At 52.8% G+C, this 19533-nt stretch overlaps 1 protein-coding gene across 8 annotated transcripts in view; it reads left to right on the top strand.

Moving 5' to 3' along the window:
- Positions 1 to 18737, top strand: part of SYT7 (synaptotagmin 7) — a 176026-nt gene extending 157289 nt beyond the window's left edge. For all 8 annotated transcript variants that reach the window (XM_073346935.2, XM_073346937.2, XM_073346934.2 and 5 more), the window contains one exon: positions 12618 to 18737. In XM_073346935.2, the coding sequence (XP_073203036.1) occupies positions 12618 to 12722 (105 nt within the window). In that variant the 3' untranslated portion in view covers positions 12723 to 18737. The remainder of the gene's footprint in view (positions 1 to 12617) is intronic.
- The last annotated feature ends 796 nt before the right edge of the window (positions 18738 to 19533 follow it).

Below are 19533 nucleotides of genomic sequence, written 5' to 3'. Positions count from 1 at the left end.
GCATGTGCAGTTGCATGCCTAGTCTGTACACGCAGTTAACCAGGACTGTGTGCGCAAACGGCTGGTTGTATGTTAACCCTTCTTCCCCCCCACGTACACATACAGCTGCTTGACTCTGACCCCACAAGGGCGTAGTAATAGCCTGCTCAAATTAGGCTTGCAGTGGCAATTGTGCCCCTCAGGGCTTTGACCCAGCTGGATTGTGTTAGCAGGAAGAGCCAGGACAAACAAGAAACAGCGTTATTTCCTCCCTATCTTTAATGTCACACGATCCCGATCCACCCAATCCTAGGCCGGCACTGACTCCTCTCACAATGGAGCCTCTCTGCAAGCTCACACTCAGCTGCTGTTCCTCCCTGGGTCTTTCCCAGCCTTGTTGCTCTGTAGATAACTGGTCCCTTCCCACATTTGTCTCTGTTCCACTTCTTCCTCTGCCAAGGCGGATGGCCTCACATGGCATTACTGAACCTCAGGCACCCGCAGCACTGCTCTCCCCAGCTCCCTTTGCTGCTGGCTTCCCCTTCTCCTGCATTTGCTATGGCTGATTTGGGCATCAGAGGCAAAGCTCGTGAATTTCCCCTTCCCCTAGCCTGTCAAGGAGAATATTAAGTGATGGGAATCCTAGCACTGACTCCTGAGGTTCCCTCCCTTGATATTGCTCCCTGCTCAGAGGTCTCCCCCTTAACAGTTACTCTCTGCTCCCTGTTCATCAGCCAGCTGCTAATACAAGCAACAATCGTTTGATCTCCTGGGCCTTTTTCCAATGCCTGTGTCTTTTAGGTGGCTCTGCAAGGCATTTCTGGGGTTTGGCGATCCATTTTGCACCTTCCACAGGGATCACGGTGTCACACAACACCACAGCCAACAGAGCCAATTGGGGAATCCCAAAAGCTCTCTGCAGAGTTCACTGCAAACACCCCAAATATCGTGCCCCTGCAACATGGCGGCTCAGAGCCCCTCTGTCCTGCGCTAGCTTGAGGCGAAGAAAAGGGAATCCTACAGACCATTGGAACTGGTGCCACCAAAGCAACGTAGCCCCAGGCAAGGAGAGAGGGCAACTGTCCATTCGTAAGAAGGGACGTTAATGCCAACCATGTCTTGGGAGTATAACGGGGAAGTCAGGAAGTGCCTTAAACAGAAATAAGAGACTCGTGAACTCATCTCTCAGCACACAGAGGAGTCCCTCACACAGAGGGCATAATGTGGAAATGATGGTGCTGTAGGGGAGGAAAACTCATCAACAATACCCTGTCTAGAGTGTCAAGCTCATGGTGCTCAAGCCAAAAAGTGCCCCATGCCTCCATTGCCACCTAGAGAATTCTGGACTGTGAAGATCCTGGAATCAGGTGAAGCCTACAGGGATCGGGAATTGATTTACTGTGAGAAACTATGCATAAGTCAGGGAATCGCTATAACATGGCCAGGACCATCTTCAGGGCACATGAGGATAGGGAGCCAAATGTCGGAAACAGGAGCAACATCTCAGCTTTGTCCATAAAAAAATGTTGATGTATCCAGTTAGGGAAACGGAGCCACATCCATCGCTAGGATAATCAGGCGCAGCTCCACTGGGATCAATGGATCACACCCATGGGGAATTTGGCGTCTTCCCGCGTGAGCAAAATGGCATGAAAAGGAAAGCCAGGTCCATCACCTAGATCACTGGGATGGAAATCTAGCCATTGTCCACATAAGAGGTGAAGCACAAAAGCCTATAGCTTTGTGACAGCACTGAGTGGATGTAGGTACAAGAAAGCCACAAGACAGCAGAATAGAATTCCGTGGTTCTCATGGCCACTGGGAGATCCAGAGAAGTTCCAGACTCCTTTCTAGCAATGTGTGTGATACTGATTTGGACGGTGGAGAGTGAGCCCCACGGGTTGGGTTCAAATAGATACTTAACATTTTTTAAGCTTGTGCAGATGTCTCTCAGCCTCTTCTCCAGAAATTCCCAGCGTGCAGACATGACTGGTACCAGTCCAGTGCATTCCCAGTGTTGCTCCGCTAATCATCTAGGTGAGGCAGTAGCATCCAACTATCCACAGTATCCACATCTGCCCATAGATCTAATAACACCATCAAGGACAGCTCTGTGTTTGCAAAGTGGTGAGTAAATCATCCCTGATGCTAGCAAGGGGATTCTTGGTGCTGTGTCCCCGACTGAATCTGGGCAGCTATTTCATTGCTGAACAGGACTGTCTAGATATTCCTCCAGCCCTGTACCACTACTGAGTCCAGAATCTTGTCCACAAGTGTCTTGTTAGACACCAGTCTGTCCTTCCCAGTGCAGTTAGGATTTCACTGGCAGAAGAGCCACCACTTCTTTTACACTGACTTGAGAACAGCTGCCTCGAACGAGAACAGCTGAGCTGCATCGGGACAGCGTGTCTCACCACTCCCAGATGCTCCAGAAGGAACACTGCTGGGCAAGGAATCAGCCTTCAGCTAGCAGCACGGAGCCCAGCTATCGCACTGCGCAGCTCTAACTGTAAAGATGGCCCGAAAGCCCGTGGGCAAGCCGAGGCGATTGAGAGGCCAACCCCTAGTAATAAGTGACCACATCGAGGAGCTCAGGTCAAGTGGTCTGTCTAAAGTCTTCTTCTCCCTGAGCCAGAAGAGGCTGCTCACCTTCCCCCTCCACCCCAGTTAACTATTTAAATGTTCATGTGAGGTTAGTGCTGGTGAAAGATGCTAGATTGACAGCCCTGGAGTGGGACATCTTCTGTTAATCCCCAGCATGCACAGTATGAGCAAGGCCCATCGCTGTCATCATCATCAAGGCAAATCCCAAAGGAATGTCGCTTCCTTGCAGATTGGGCACCACCCAGACTGATCTCTAGCTAGGTCCTTAAGGCGGTCAGGCTGGATAGTCAGTCTGTGTCCACCATCGGCAGTCCTATTGCACCACTGAAGCACTTGGTACCCATGACCTTGCCAGTTGTGTAGCAGCATTCCTTGATACACACACTTTATAATTCATTGATCTTCCCTCCTGATGATATGTCTGCACTTAGAAAGCCACCGAACCCAAACCTGTGCTGATGGGAGGCAGTTTCTGGGTTCAGCTATGAATATCCTCGTTGCTGACCTTGTCCTGCCACTTGATATGGAACAGCTGACAAAAACAGTGCTGTCCCTCATCTCTGACCTGGAAAGATCACCTTTATGGAAGGGTGGGAGTTCATGGTCCTTGCCCCATTCAAGCCTCAAGCTCTCTTTTGAGACTGCTGTCAAGAGGGTATTGATTGGTTTCATGACGTAGATATATATCCACTGGGAAGTGGGCCAAGACCACTGAATTCATCCCACCCAAGCCACCAAACAGATGTCAGATGGGAACCTGCCTACCTAAATTCAAACCAGTGGCCTGGAGGCGAAAGGCCCCATAGCCCGGTAACCATTCACTGAGTCCCCCCACCCCACCCCCCCCAGCCCTCCAGGTAACTCTATTAACTAAACAAAGGTTCGTCCATCAATAAAAAAACAAGTCGAAACAACTTTGCTTGCAGTAGCCACACCTCAGTGTCTCGGTCTCCTCGCCTTTCCCACAGCCTCCTATTGCTCCATCACCCTATGCCGATGAGAGCCCATCCCAAAAGCCATGTGACTTTCCAACATGTCCTTCTGGCCCTGGAACGGCCACGGAATATGAACACTAGTCATTCATTGCATACGCACGGGGGGAGCCTCCCAAAGAACTACTCCATACTACAGCCAATCCTAGAAGAAACCCCCAGTCCCAAAAGGCACTGGAATTCTGGGAAAGTTCGGATCTGGCACTAAACTCTGCAACCAGCCCAGCCACAGTCTCGGCTCCGACTTGACATGATCCAAGAGTTGCTAATCCAGCCAACAACTGGGATACCAAGGAAATGAGCCATCCACTGTGTCTAATGGATCTCTCTGCCTAAGCTTTTCTGCTACACTTGTCTCTCCAGTGTACAGCAGAACCTGCTTTCGGGTTAACTTGAATCTAATGAAACTCTGTTTATAGGGAAATAAAATGAAAGGCTCATTGCTCTGCAGTTCCAGGTAGAGTGTAATCTCCACCTACAACAAAGTTGTCCTGTGGAGGAAAAATATCTCATGCTGTGGGGAGTGATCCTGTGACTTTTACTCAGGAGAGTACATCCATTGGCTTTAATGGGGCTGCTTGTGTGAGTAATGGAGGCAAGATCGGGCCCAGTAAGATGGGATCTATGCTTTGGATATAGCGCCTTCTGATCTTACAGCAAACACTCATTGCACATGTATTCCAAGGCTGAGTCGCCCCGAGTCCTAACCAAAGAACTAGTTAACCTTGAGTTAGACCCTCAGCAGGTGTAAATCAGCCAAGCTCCAAGGACTTCAGTGAAGCTACAGCCAATTTATACCAGCTGGGGATCTGGCCCATTGACTCAAGTGGAATGATGCTGATTTACGTCAGTTGGGGAAGAATCTAACCCATTGATTCCAGTGGAGATACAGCCAGTTTACACCAGTTGGGGAGCTGGCCCCTTATGTGTAAAGACAAAATTACAGGCGGTACTTACAAAAAATAAATCTGTTGTAAATCTGATTTACACTAAGTATCTATAACTCTCCCCCCATTAGGGTAATGATGATACATTGACATGGTAATCTCATTATTATTACTGCATGCTGCAGGGAGTCAATTATTCCCTCATGCTGGGCTGCAATAAAACAAACACCATGTCTATTACATTAAAAGCAGAACATGAAGGTGGCATTAAGAAGCTGAGAGTTTAAGCACAGTCAGGCCACAAAGTGAGAGGATGGCTGGTTGCGTTGGCTTGGGCCTCAGCCGCGGCTGTGTGTTCAATTCTTGATTCCACTGTAGCCCCCTGTGTGACTAAGGGCTGGTCACCTCACCTCTCTGGCCCTCAGTTCTTCATGTGTCCGAGGGGGGGATGATCCTTCCCTTCTCCTGCCCTTTGTCTGTTTAGGGTGTAAGCTCTGTGGGGCATGGGCAGTCTCTCACTAAGTGTGAGCTTGATTGGAGCCTCAGGTGCTACCGTGATAGTGATACAAGTAGACAGCCCAAACTCTGTTCCCCTTTGTACCAATACAACCCATCGACCACCAGTGAGGATACACATGCGTCACCGAGGCTGGATTCTGGTCCAAGGTTTGCAGCAACATTATTAACTCAGCTACGCTGCAAACACAGCGTCATCATAGGTAGGATTTTCCAAAGCGCCTATGTGACTTAAGAGCCATTTGAACAACTAGCCTTCAATCACCCAAGGCCCTCCCAGCCCCCTGCAGGGCTGCTTCATGTCTGTGGGTATGTCTACAGTTTGAGCTGGGGCGTAATTCCTAGCTCAAGTAAATATGCCCACACTAGCTCTGATGGAGCTAGTGTGCTAAAACCAGATCATTGGCATGGGTCGGGGGGCAAGCTGTGGGCGGGGCTAGCCGCAGCAAATATATACCTAGCATATCAGACAGGATCCTACTGGGGCAGCTAGCCCTTCCCACCACTTGTGCTTGCTGTGGCTACACTTCTATTTTTAGCATGCTAGTCAATCAGCACTAATGTGGGTATGACTCCTTAAGCTGGGAACTGCATTTCCCAGCTTCAGTGTCGACCCTCTTTTATGGAACAGGTGCCTCTATCCTATAAAATCGGGCAGGATCAGATTTGGTTATGCTACTCAAACCAGAAACACCAGGAGGCCAGAATGAGAGCGGGATGGGATTTTTCCATGCCTCGATTTTTCATAACAAAAATGCCAATATGTTGAAACTGAAGCTGTTCACATATCAGGATTGGGGCCAACGCCTTTCCCAACTGGAAAAATGTCAAAGGAAAAAGTTTTGAAATTGTCGAAATAATTCACGTCAACGTTTTCAAAACAACAAATTCCAGTGTTGTGGTGTGAAATGACTTTTGAAATGTAAGCTAATTAGTCTGAAAGAAAGGTTTTTTTAAAAGTGGGAGAGAAGTCAAAATGGAAACCTGGTGTTTTGGTTGACCTGAAATGGGGAAAAAATTGGTTTTTGGGTTCACAAATATTTTCAAGATTTTGACTTTTTGTCCTGATTCAAGACAGGAAAAAGATTTGGAACACTTGAAAAATATTCGTGCCAGAACCCAGGTGTAAACTGACCAGGAGAGATGAGAGCAGAGGAGGCTGCAGGCTATGTGGGGAGACTGCATGCTGAGAAAGCATGGAGATCATAACCTGTTAGGATTCTCATGTCTCATTCCCACTGTCCTCACTGGAAGAGGAGATGTCCATGGGACAGTCTCTGTCTTTTGGAAGTGCACTTGGCAATAGGGAGAAGCGGCCTCAGTGAAATCCATGGCCTAACTGATTTCACTGCAGGCTCAGCAGTGGTTCTCTCCCATCCGTGCAGTGAGACCAGCGAGGAGAGCAGCATTTTCCTCCCCCATTTAACTACGCTGCTTCTCTTGCTTTAAATGGTGTCTCCCGCTGAGAAGGTTCAAACCCTTACAGTTCTCAGCAGGCCATGCACATTACATTAACATTGCAGGGCTCCGTATTGACTCTTAAGGATTGTACAGCCAGCATGCCCAGCTCTTGGTTCAGGAGCTGATTTGTCTAGCTGCCGGCAGTGTTGCAAGCCCCACCTGGTATCTGGAGACCCAACAGGGGCCTGACTGCCTCCAGCATCATTCCAGGGACATTTGGCCAATGCGGGAGGCAGAATGGAATCCAGCTCGCTCTCCTGTAGCTGGGAGGGGAGCAAGGTCTCTTGATCCAAACAAGCCATTTTCAGCAGTTTTTCTAACCATCGCCATCCTTGAGAGTCAGGGGGTCAGATCCCCTGCTGATGTAAATCAGCATCGCCTTGGTGAGCTCAGCACGGGCTACACTGATGTACACCAGCTGAGTGTCTGACCCAGGATTGTTTAAAGGGGAAAAAAGAGGTTTTTTTCTCCTCTCTTCTAATTCAAAAATAGATGAACCAATTATGCACAAACTTTTCAGAAAAGCTTCCTAGACTTTGCTACAGTGACAGGCATGTAGATTAGATTAGATAGATTACACACAGTAGGTAGGTTCATGTGACACTTTTGGGGGTTACTCCAGGTGGCCAGGGTGAATCACTACCACCTGCATACAGCATAAGAGAGGCTTTTCTGTGCCCACCAGAAGAAAGCCTCCCAATTCTATAGGCAACCCAAGTGCTCTGATCCAGGCTCCGCAAGCCTGCTACTCTTCCCCTCTGCAGGCTAGCAGTTAGCACACCCCACCTGCCGGGTGTAGCGTGCGGGTACTGGGTGGTGTTAGTGACCTGTGGAATGGAGGAGGTCAGACTGGATGCCCTGCTGGGCCCTTCTGGCCTTCAACTCTACAACTCTATGACCTTGTTACACTCTCATGTCCAGTCCCTGGTCTTCCAGACACCTGCAGTGTACACCAATCTGCTGCCTCTGTGGAAGCCATGTATTCTGTCCTGCAGCAATCTCCTCCTGGCCTTGGTTATACTGAGGGCTGCCCCTCATCCCCCTCCCCTGTGGACATCTCGCTGTTCTCTGCTGCTAAGGGTGTGGAGATCTCACCTCCCACGTCAGCTGCCTCCCCCTCTGCAGGGTGTGTGTCTGGGACCCCAGGGGGACACTCCCTCTTGCTGCAGGTCACAATATTAACAGCCCTAGGCAGTGAAATAATATCATTCCCCACTCGCACATCTACAGGTATATTCTGGAGAACCCCCGCCTTAAAGTTCCTTTTAAACCTTCCCCCACAAGCTCAGTGTGAGCCAAAGATCCCATGGTTTTGGATTACCCCAGGGCCAAGGGCTTTACCCTCTCTCCTGGGAGCACATCAGACTCCTTAATCATATCCTCCTTGACAAGTGGGTCATGGACCCCTGTGTCCCTCCAGCCTCAGCACATTCTGCTGTTTACCTTGGCATCTTTGTCCACCTCCAGTAGGTCAAACTGGATAAAATTAACTGGGACCCTCTCACGGACCCTGGGGGGCTCTGGACCGGGGATTCCTTAAACTGCCCAGTTCAGGGTTGGCATTGGGATTCCACGTAGGAAGCACATTGCTTCCTCATGCATTCACTAGACTCAAACAGGTAACAGCTTCTGGGACCATCCCACTGGACTGGGAACCTGTTATTGGTGTTGCCAGGAGGGGACCATTTCTGGGGTGGTATGAATTTAGACCTACCTCTCCTGCCTTCTTCCCCAGGACAAATCAGGGACCTTCCTTTATGCCGGGATGTTGCCCATCCCTCTGTGGCATGCGCTCCACAAATGGTCTTGCACCTATAGATCAGCTCCATCTTTTACAGTCATTGGGGTTTTATCCCACACTGCAGCCCTTACTTCATCAGTGCTGCAGGCATCAAAGAATGGCTCGTGAACAAACATGTCGACCAGCTTTTCACAACCCTCTGCCCCTTTACCCCTTAGCCACTTGCTTAAATAATCCCATTTTATAAACATAGTTCCCGTGACTCATCTGATCATGTTTGCTGAGGTTTCTAAACTGTAGGCGATATGCCTCGGGGGATTTGAAACATTTTCAATAGTTTCCTTGCACCGATCATAAACCAGAGCCTCCCACAGATCCATATAATTAAACACGTGTAAGGCTTTATCAGAGAGTTTGAGAAGCAAGACAGTCATTTTTGTGCACCAGGAATCTGGTGTACTCTGTGAATCCTCTCAAAGGTAATCAGATGCTCCTCTATAGACTGCCTGTCCCTGCAGCTTGGGCATCGCTTCTCATAGCTGGTTGATCCCTGGGGAGCGGGGCACTACCCCTGGATTGAGGGCTCTTATTTTGTAATTCCAGCACTCTAAGCTCCTGCTCACCTGTGTTCATGCTTTCAGCACCATCAGTCTCCAATGGGCAGCTTCCTGGACTGCTTTCTCTCTCTTGCAGACTCTCTCCTCCATCCACCTCTGGTGCTCTCATTCCTTTTCCAATTTCACCAACTCCGATCTGGTCATCTGGGATGAAGTGGGAATGTTCTTAATGGTTTGTCAAAATACTCTGTGTGTGCCTCAGTTTCCCCCATGTGTTACTTAAGTGTCTACTTCTAGGTGGTGGGACAAGGGTGTGTAATCATTACAGAGACCCCCCAGGTCTGACTGCCTGGGCTCAGACAATGGCCAACATTCAGTATGCTGGCAGCTGATTGCCGGGGCCCATCCTCTGCAAGAGCAAGCCAGAGATGTTGGAGAACAAAGTGCCGGGTGGAGGCCAGGTGACCCATTTGCCCAGGAAAGAGACAAAGGCCGGAGGAGGGGCAAACTGGGTGTGACAGAGGCTGGGCTGCTGGAAGCTGGTTAGTCTGTGGTTGGGGGATTGAAGAGGGGAAAGCTCTGGGCTCGGGATTACCCCCTGCCCTCCAGGATGGACTTTGCTGAAAGTTCCTAATTTCTGTGCTAACAAACTCTGTTCTATGCTGTGTTCCCGACGACAAATAAGCCCTTCTGTTTTCTACTGCTGACTGCAGAGTGGGGATGCACGGCCCCTTTTGGAGCGTATAGGGCTTCCCCAGGTGTCCCATCCAGGTGGACTCACTGCGGGAAGCTCACGGTGTGAACAGGGGCACTGAACGCTCCGAGGTCAGACCCAGGAGGGGCTGGAGCCAAGGAGGTGTGCCCTGGTGAGAGTGTGCCCTCAGGGGAGACACGCTGCTCTAGAGTCTTGTCTGACTTCATTCAGAGCAGTTCCAGAGCACCCAGCCTGTGACTACGTGACACCATCTCCAGCCGAAAGCTGCTTTGTTGAGGGCTGTGCCAGGCTGGCCCCTGTTGTTGGGAGTCGCACCCAGATCTGCATTCCCCACATTTTCATTCATTCCCGAGGGATCTAGCCGCTCTCCCTGCAACTTGTTCCATGAGCGTAAACCTCGTTCCTGCAGCAGCTGATCCACATTGGGCACGCAGCTGCTCTGACTGCCGTGGAGTCCGTCTGCAATGTGTTTCATGGCCACTGTGCACTGGCCTTTGTTCTGTGGCCCTCTCCCGAAACAGACAGAAACCAACAAAATGTCTCCTTTTTCTCTCCGGTCTCTAACCGTATTACCTTCCAGCCTTTAGGATAGGTCTGTCAGTGTACGTTGTACATGCCTTGAGCCTGAACTTCTGCTGGCCCTTTTTCCTTCCCTTGTACAGCCACAGACATTTGTCTCAGTTCAGAATCGGGGCATTTCATTAACATCAGCTCAGTCCTGATGGTCCCCTACTCACAGTTTTTCCTTGGCGTTCTTTTGTCTGTCTCAGTGCTCAAGCCTGCATCTGCTGCAGGCTGCAAACCCAGAGCTGGGCTGGGTCGGTGGATGTCCGTTGTTCTCAGGGTTGATTGAGTCCGCTCTGGAGACCCATCCTGCCTCAGGCGACAAGTTTCATCTCCAATAGCTTTGGAACCCAATATTCTACAAGTGATATAATGCTACAATTATTCCCCTTACAGCTAGGAGGCCAGGTGCCCAGTTTTCAACCAGGCAGTTCTCTTTGCGGGCGGTTTGTCCCGCATCCAGTACTGAGACAAAACCGGATGTGGTTTTGTCCGTTATCAGACAGAGGACACCATTTTGAAGAGTGCGCCACTCCGCCCCTGCTGGTGGGACCTCGCATGCACCCTCACCCTCGCCGGCAGGTGTGGGGTCACACCAGCGGGATCAGGCCCATGCCATTCTCAAAATATCCAGTATTCAAGAAATGAATGAGTGGCCACCCTATGTACAAACTTCCTGCAATAACCATGATAATTAACTCATTCTTAGCTTTTAGAGTCCACAAGACCCCTTGGTTGAAATATCTGGAGGACAGTTGGACACAGATGTAATATACCTGCCTGGGCATGTCTGTGTCAAAAGGTAGGTAGGTAGATCAAGTGTGGTACAGCAGGCAGGGCAAGAGAGAGAGAGACATTTCATTACTAAAGGAAATTCGTTGAGAAAGTTCCAAGCAATAGAGCAAAGAACTTGAAAGAAACTTGCAAAGGAAAATTGTCAAGTATGTTCCAGGCAACTGCAGCCCGAGACTGAAAATAGATTGCCCTCTACAACCTCAACCACAGCTCTGCTGCTGGCAACATGATAATAACTTCTGATTGAATAATTACCAGTATATAGCATACCTTAAGTCAAGCTATGAAATCCTGTTACTTTGAGTGACAATCACAAGTCTCCATTAGTGCATCTGGAACACATGTCTCAGCTGTCAGCATGCAGGAGGGTTGACACGCACATTTTCAATGTGGCTGTATAGAAAATCGGCAGATAAAAATAACCCAGCCTGTGCGGAGGGGTTTTCACTCACTTGCATTGCCTTGTAGCTAATTCTGACGCCTCCATCAAATTTGCTTGGCAGAGGAGGGATGCAGCTGATGTTATCACCAGAGGTCCATGGAACAGGGCTGTGGATGAGAGGCCCAAGGAGGAGAAGGGTTGAGATTTAGTGGCCAGAGATGCATGCCCCAAAGAGGAACCTGGTGCCTAATTGCAGAGCTTCTCTGCACTGTGCCTAATTGCCTGGAACTGGCAGGTGGTTGGTACTTTTCTCTGAACGGTGTTGCCAGTGGTTAGCAAAGTAGAGGTGTCGTGTTAGTGACACAGCCTCACGTCCGTAGGTGGCAAATTATATGGGCCCATGGTGCCCGTGCTCCACCAATATTTAGGAACGTGGACCCGGCTCCACCAATGTTTGGGCTTACTGCGCTTTGGGGGACCCGGCACTTCAGGGGGACATGGGATCTAGGGCAGCCTGTGTCGTTAGCAGGGGGCCTGGTGCCGGCAGCAGTGAGCAGCCTGCCCTACCCTGCCGGCTACCGGTGTCGCTCGGGGGAGGGGGCGGAAGCCAGAAAGTGGCGGGGTGAGGCTTGGGGGAAGGGGTTCTGGGCACCACCAAAAAATATACAAATCTGGCGCCCATGCTCACGTCCCGCTGAATATCTGTCTGCTTCAGAGCATGGGTCATCTCCAGATAGCCAGAACATCTCAAGGGCACCTCCCCGGCAGCTGCAACCCCTCCTGTTCACCAGTGGGCCTGCACAGCTAGCTGGTCCTCTTCTCCCCCAGACCCACCAGCCCACCACCTTGCTACCCTGGCCACGCCTCTCTTGCCGGTCCATCAGGCTAACTCCAACAAGGGCAGGGGGCTGGCTTGGGGGACAAGAGCTGGGAGGCAGGTCGAGGCATGGGGGCCACAGAACTTAGTGTACAAAGAGGGAGGGCAGCAATAGAATAGGAAGGAACATGCTGGGAGCAGGACAACGAGAGGAGAGATACGGTCATGGGCAAGGCTGCAAGGGTTTGGATGAGGAGCCAGAGCAGGACTTTACTTGTGTAAATGGTGGACCTTGAAGTCTTTAAATCAAGATTTGAGGACATCAGTAACTCAGCCAGAGGTTCAGGGTCTATTGCAGGATTGGGTGGGTGAAGTCCTATGGCCTGCAACGTGCAGCAGGTCAGACTTGATGATCATGATGCTCCCTTCTGGCTTTTAAAGTCTCTGAGCAGGAATCCAGTGAGCTAAAGGGAGGCCAATGGAGTCAGTGCAGCAGGAAGGAAGGTGACCCTAGCTGCAGTGTTGGAAGGGGGTGGTGCAGAGCTGAGCTGTGGCCCAGGCACACAAGGAGGGGGAGTCAGTGACTCTCGGGTTTCTCTCCCTGTAGATTTACCTGTCCTGGAAGAGTGGCCCCGGCGAGGTGAAGCACTGGAAGGATATGATCTCCCATCCCCGGCAGGCCGTGGCACAGTGGCACCAGCTGAAGGCCTGAGCGGCAGCGGCTGAGAATTCTTTCTGGCTTTCACCGCTCGGAGTCGACGTTTCTTGGCCATACTCTCGCTACTTTATGCACAACGGAGGCACCTGGGGATCCCCCTAGGGGATGAGCTCGGGGCTGACAAGGAGCTGAGGGTGTGAAGTTGGCGACGTTTCCAAACTCTGGGAAGCAGCGTTGGCCGCCCGCTGTGTCCACGGAGCGCCCGGCACCAATGGGAGCATCTTTAGTGCCCGACTTCCTGCTTTAGCCTTTCCTTCTGACTCGTTACGCCGAGAGAGAGACGCCAGCCCTCTAGGTGGGAAGAAGCCTCGGCGCTGGTTTGTTTTGGCCCTGGGGGGAGGGGAAGTGGTGTTGGCGCGACTGGCTCTGTGAGGTGGTGAGAGGAGGAGACGCCTCCGCCACACGAGACTTCCTACGAGTTCTTCCAGCCCAAGGCCCGTTGGGAGCGGTCCCCCGAGGAAGCCAACTTCTCCTAGGGGGCGCGTGGGCCTAGGAGGGGGGCTGGCAAGGGGGACGCGCCTTTCGTCTCCTTGAGGTCATTTATTTTTAATTCAATAAAACTTGTAAGAGTAATAAGAATAATATAAGTAATAGCGGCTAGAATCCCATCCTGGCCAGGGCTGGGGGAAGCCGCGTCACTCCAACAGCCTCCTGTGCGTTTGTGTGTGTGTATAAGCGTGTTGTAAGTGTCACGTTTGCGTGCGGGCTGCTCACGTCTCTCTCGCTCTCTGCCCTGCCTGGGAAGCAACCCCTGATCCCACAGGACGGTGGCGGTTCCAGTGCGGGAGGTGGGGTTTTCATTGGCTGGTGCGTGGCGTTTGAAGGAACTGATGCCACAGGGGGAGTGGGGCCAGTCTCTGCTGCCAGTTGATGCTTGATAGGGAGGGAGGCGGAAGGAGCCGGCCACCAGACAGGGTCTCCCCTCGTGACCACTCTGTTGCATACGGGATTGGAAGCCATAACAGATGGATCGGTAGCCAAACTGGGCTCGGCTTTAGGTCTAATGAGAGCTTGACTGTAGACACCTCCCTCTGGCTGCTGAGGGCCTCATCCTGCTCAAACTGAGAGAATGTCCCAGCTCCCAAACACTGCCACGCTCCCAGGCATATGGACCCCGAAACAGCCCACCCCTCCAGCACTCATCCCCCAACAAGACCCCAGACACCCTCACCACAAACAGCCCACTCCTCCAGCACCCATCCCCCAACCCAACCCCAGACACCCCACACCCTCACCGTGCACAGCCCACCCCTCCAGCACCCATCCCAACCCTAAATACCCTCACCATGCACAGCCCACCCCTCCAGCACCCATCCCAACCCTAAACACCCTCACCATACACAGCCCACTCCTCCAGCACCCATCCCCCAACCCGACCCCAGACACCCCACACCCTCACCATACGCTGCCCACCCCTCCAGCACCCATCCCAACCCTAAATACCCTCACCATGCACAGCCCACCCCTCCAGCACCCATCCCAACCCTAAACACCCTCACCATACACAGCCCACTCCTCCAGCACCCATCCCCCAACCCGACCCCAGACACCCCACACCCTCACCATACGCTGCCCACCCCTCCAGCACCCATCCCCCAACCCAACCCCAGACACCCCACACCCTCACCGTGCACAGCCCACCCCTCCAGCACCCATCCCAACCCTAAACACCCTCACCATGCACAGCCCACCCCTCCAGCACCCATCCCCCAACCCGACTCCAGACGCTCCACACCCTCACCATACACAGCCCACTCCTCCAGCACCCATCCCCCAACCCGACCCCAGACACCCCACACCCTCACCATACGCTGCCCACCTCTCCGGCACCCATCCCAACCCCAGACACCCTCACCATACACAGCCCAGCTCTCCAGCACCCATCCCCCAACCTGACCCCAGACGCCCCACACCCTCACCATACGCTGCCCACCCCTCTGGCACCCATCCCCCAACCTGACCCCAGACGCCCCACACCCTCACCATACACAGCCCACTCCTCCAGCACCCATCCCAACCCCAGACACCCTCACCATGCACAGCCCAGCTCTCCAGCACCCATCCCAACCCCAGACACCCTCACCATACACAGCCCAGCTCTCCAGCACCCATCCCCCAACCTGACCCCAGACGCCCCACACCCTCACCATACGCTGCCCACCCCTCCAGCACCCAATCTGCCCTAGGCCTCAGAGGTGCTGTCTGTGAAGGTTTCCCACTTGTTATCTGTCTCCCCCTAGCTGTGGGATTGGATATGGCCCCTCCTCCTCAATCCAAATGTGATGCCACCCCATGATGGGGTCTCCTGCATGGGCTGCGGTAGTGGCGGCCATTTCCCGGTGGCCCATTTGAGCCCATACCAAGCGCCCCACTGGGCCACGTCCGCCGGAGCAGCTGACTGGGCACCTTGGGTGCTCTGTTCCCCACCCCCCACCATTCTGGGCATTGCTGCTCATTTCCTGGCAGTACGACACTGGGGCAAAGGGGCTGCACCTCGCCTACGAACGGGCACAAAAGAACTAATGTCACCCAGACGCCCCTGCTAGGTGGTGAAGAACGCCAGAGCGCTGGGGCATGGGAACGCTGTGGACACATCCCACCCCCACATGCCCATCGCCCACCATTCCCCACAAGCAGGGGGCCAGACTGGCCTAGCTGTGAGCGCGCCAGGCCTGCTGCTACGCCACTGCCTACACCGCCCCCTGCTGGGAGCGGCTGGCACCGGCCTAGCCAGGAGCAGCCCATGGCCCGCACTCCCCGCATGACCCTGCCTGCTGCCCAGCACGTCATGCAGCCCCAGGGCACCGAGCTGCCCCGGCCCTTCCTCTGCCCCTTTGAAGGGCCTGTTACTCCCCATTCCCGCCAGGGCTGAGCCGGGGGGGGGGGGGTTGTGGTGAATTAAGCATCGGCCTCGCTACACCCTGCTAGAGAGCTAGCTGGAAACTGCCCGTCTGCTTTGGAGCCCAAGCCATGGGCCCGGCGAGAGCGCCCGCACAGCTGCAGAGCCTCCACCGGGTGGCACTGTAGGGCCATAGGCAGAGCAGCGCCGGGGCTCTGGCTCCAGCTGATCGCCCTTGGAGTCACTGCCCAGGTTGCTGGCCAGGGAGCCCCGCAGAGACTAGGCGCTTCCAGAGTTGCCCTCCCGGCCCCCCATCTGCGCATGGGGCTGGTCCCTGATTCCCCCGCTGGCAGACACACAGCGCTCAGGCCCTGAACTAGACTCAAGGCAGGCGGCTGGTACATGCCAGCCAGCTCTCCCCAATCCCTGGGCCAGTACAGCTGCCCCCTTGCTATGCATGGCCCTCTGGGACCCTCTTTCCAGGGCACCATGGCTGCTCCCCTGCTGAGGCCTGGGCTCCTCACCATTGTTCCCCAGCCCCATGTCGCTGGTTCCCCCCCCCAGCCACTCTTACTGGGGCGCCATAAAATGGTTCACCTTTGCCACACAGCCCCCCCCTCGCAAAAAAAGTGTGTCCCCCCTCCAAGCCGGGCTCCTGTCACAAGTTCACTGTTCCCAGCCCACCCACACACCCCCATCACACAGGGCTGCAGTGCCCAAAGCTGGCTGCTTGAAGGGACTCTGCCCTCCCCCCACACACACCTTGCTCTGCCCACCGTGGGTGTGTTGAGTGCTGAGGCAGCTGGCTGGATGGTGGAATAGGTGCTGAGGCCATTGGGTGGGAGGATGGCTGCTCGGTAGGGCGAGTGGGGTAGTTGCAAGGGTGCTGTGGATGATAGATGGGAGGGTGAAGGTCCTTGGGGTGGGTGCCAAGACTGATAGATGGGGGGAAGGGTTAAGGGGTCCAGACCTGATTGAGGGAGAGGGTGTCAGGGCTGGGTACTGGGACTGATTGGTGCACGTGTGCCTGGGGTGGCTGCAGGGGCAGCTGGGTGGATGGCTGAGTTAGGTACTGAGACCACTGGGTAGGCTGGTGCCTGGGGTGGTGACTGGGTAGGTGAATGGCATGATAGGGTGAGTGCTGGGGTGTCTTGGTGCTAAGTGGATGGTTAGGTATTGGGTCGGGTACTAGGACGTGTAGGTGGGGGGAATGCGAGGGGGGATACCAGGGTGAAACCAGGTATAGGGTGTGCTCCCCTAGACCATGGGAGCTCTGCATTTAGTGATGTCTAGGCTGCCTTGCTGCACTCATGCCGGGCTGGGTGGTGGAGTCACATGGCACGTTGCCCTGGGTGATGACAACATCTATTCAGTTTCCCTTGTGATGTTCTGGAACCCTCAGAGCTGGGGTGGGAGGCAGGGAACACTGTGTCCATTGTTGGGTGAGATCATTAACGCCTACTGACGAGGCCAGCTGCCTCTCATTGGCGGTCCTCACTAGGTCCATGCACACGCTGTCCTCGCTTGATGCTGTCAGTCTCACTGGCCTTGCTCTAATCTACCCTTTTTTAGATGAGATCACTGAAGAGACTGTGGGAGGACACCTTGGGTGTCATGTAGAGTCCATAGGTTGCCTTGATTCCTTTCCATTTGTGGCATGGAGGCTGCACTAGTCTTGCTGCCTGATGAGCTCCTAGTGATGGACAAAGTTCAGGTATCACCATGTTCCTTATAGATCTGCCAGCAGCCTTTGGAGCTGAGGACCTTGAGGGTTGGTTGACTCTATCGAAGATCGTAGCTAGGGCTGATGAGATGGCTCTGGCGTAGGTCTGCTCAGGGCAGGTGATGCTGGGCAATTGCTTTATTGACGGAAGGACATGTTCATGTGTGGTACGCTGCAATTCCATTAGGTCCTGTTCAGTTTGTGCGTGAGGCCACCAGGGGCAGAGGAGACTGAGACATTACAGGCCACAGCAATGTCCTTGTTATGTCAGTGGCAGGTCGCGCGGCATCTCCATTTCCTGGCGCAATGATGCTGGTAGGTTGGGTACCAGTTAAAGTGTATGGCTGGGGGTTATTGAAAGGTTGTTCCCACCCTTTATTAGCGCAGGTCCAAACTGGAGGTGCTGTCAGAACTCCAGCCTCCCCCGCAATCTCAGGCATCACTGGCAGCTTTTATTCTTCTGCCTCTAGTCAGACGATTGTGACCATCTCACTTGGACCTTGATTGTTATTCAGGCATTGATGGCCTCCAGACTGGATTTCTGCCGTGCACTCTACACTGGCAGTCCCTTGGAGATCATCTGGGTTGTAGCACTGGTGCGAAACCTGGTAATGAGCTGTGTCCGGCCCAGTGAAAACGTTACACCTATTCTTCCAGAGGCTATAGTAGATTCCCATGAGCTTCCAGGTGTGATTCACGGTGTCACTACTAATCTATAAATCACAGGGTTGTTTAGGTCCTCACTACCGGTGCAACCACCTCCTTGGGTGCCACCTTGATAATTGATGTCACTCTCAGTCTTAGGTTATTCATGATTTTAAAATCTATTGGGGCAGCCTCAGGGAAGGCTCTCAACGCACGCATTCACTTCTGCTTCCATCCAGCCAACAGAGCCCAAGGTTTGTAACCTGGTGGGCGTGATGTAAGGACCACCTACTCTCTCAGACCTTCCCTGATTGGGGTGACTGATAGGCTCTGTACAGTAGTTCACCTATTTTTTAGGGCATAAGAGTCTTTTCTTTGGTTGACATAGTTATTGTGTTATGGTGTTTTTTCTACATAACGTGCAGGTGCCTAGAGACATTTGTGATGGGCACATTTTTATAAAATTAACAATAAACCATGACGGGAGGACGGAAGAAGGCCTACAGGTGATGGGGAAAGGGTTGGGATCTCCTAGAAAGGGTTGGGTGGACTTTTGGTTCTTTCTTGTTCCCCCATTTTGTGGCATCACTTCGCAGCTGAGCCAGTTCTTCAAAGCCCAGAGGAAGTGCTAATAGGTTTATTTATTGGTCTGTGGGGGAAGGGACCCTGGGGAAAAAAAGGCCACTTAAAAATGCAGAGAGAGCAAGAGAGACGGTGAGACGGCCCTTAGCGATCTGCACTCATTAGGTGAAATAGTTACCGGTTTACTACAGAAATAAAAACCAAACTCGTATTGATGTGGGAGGGGCGACAGCGTCTTTTTATTTTTGTGCCCCACCCGTGCAGCTCTCAGCCAATCAGATGCAAGGAAACATTCCAAAGGGATACTTTTCGCAAAGGGGGACTTTCGCGCCAAAGCAAACTTGAAAACATGCAGCTTCCCATGTCAGTATTTGAGCTGAGCTGTGTTGATGGGAACGGTTTCTCACCTGCAGCCCTTCCTCTGCCTCTTCCTGAGCCTCCGGCAAAGTCCGAGCTAGAGCTAGTCCAACTATGGGATGAATGATCGTCGTCCAGAGCCCCATTCCTTCTAATATACACTATTTGTTATTCAGCCATAGCTCGGGTGATACCGGTGGTTCACAACTGTTTGAAACTGCTGCTGTTTCTGCTCCACTGATTGCATGATGATGGAACCATTCACAACAGGAGGAAAAAAATTAACCAACTTTCTGGTATGAACTTTTGCACCAACCTGTGCTAAAATTGTGACTAGGACCCTGTGTCGCTAGCCCCTGGCCAAACACTCCCAAATTACAAGTGTGACAACCCTCAGGCAGCAGAGTGAACAGAATTTGGCTCATTTGGGCACAAAACTATTCAGGACTCAAGGGGCAAGGGGCGTTTTACTAGTCCACCCACTCCTGTCAGAAGTCTGCCACAGTGACAGCCCAGGCTGTGGCCATGGTTACAACTGTGATGTCTCAGCTTTGGCATGGTGGCTCTTGCTGGACAGTGGAAGAAACAGAAGGGGGACATGTGCAACCCCACCGGGAAAGAGTAAACTCGTCACCTATGGAGGTGTTAAGGTGAGGCCA

Source organism: Lepidochelys kempii, chromosome 6 (genome assembly GCF_965140285.1).
Source record: "Lepidochelys kempii isolate rLepKem1 chromosome 6, rLepKem1.hap1, whole genome shotgun sequence".
Lineage (NCBI taxonomy): Eukaryota > Metazoa > Chordata > Testudines > Cheloniidae > Lepidochelys > Lepidochelys kempii.
This window is presented reverse-complemented; position numbering and strand designations above follow the sequence as displayed.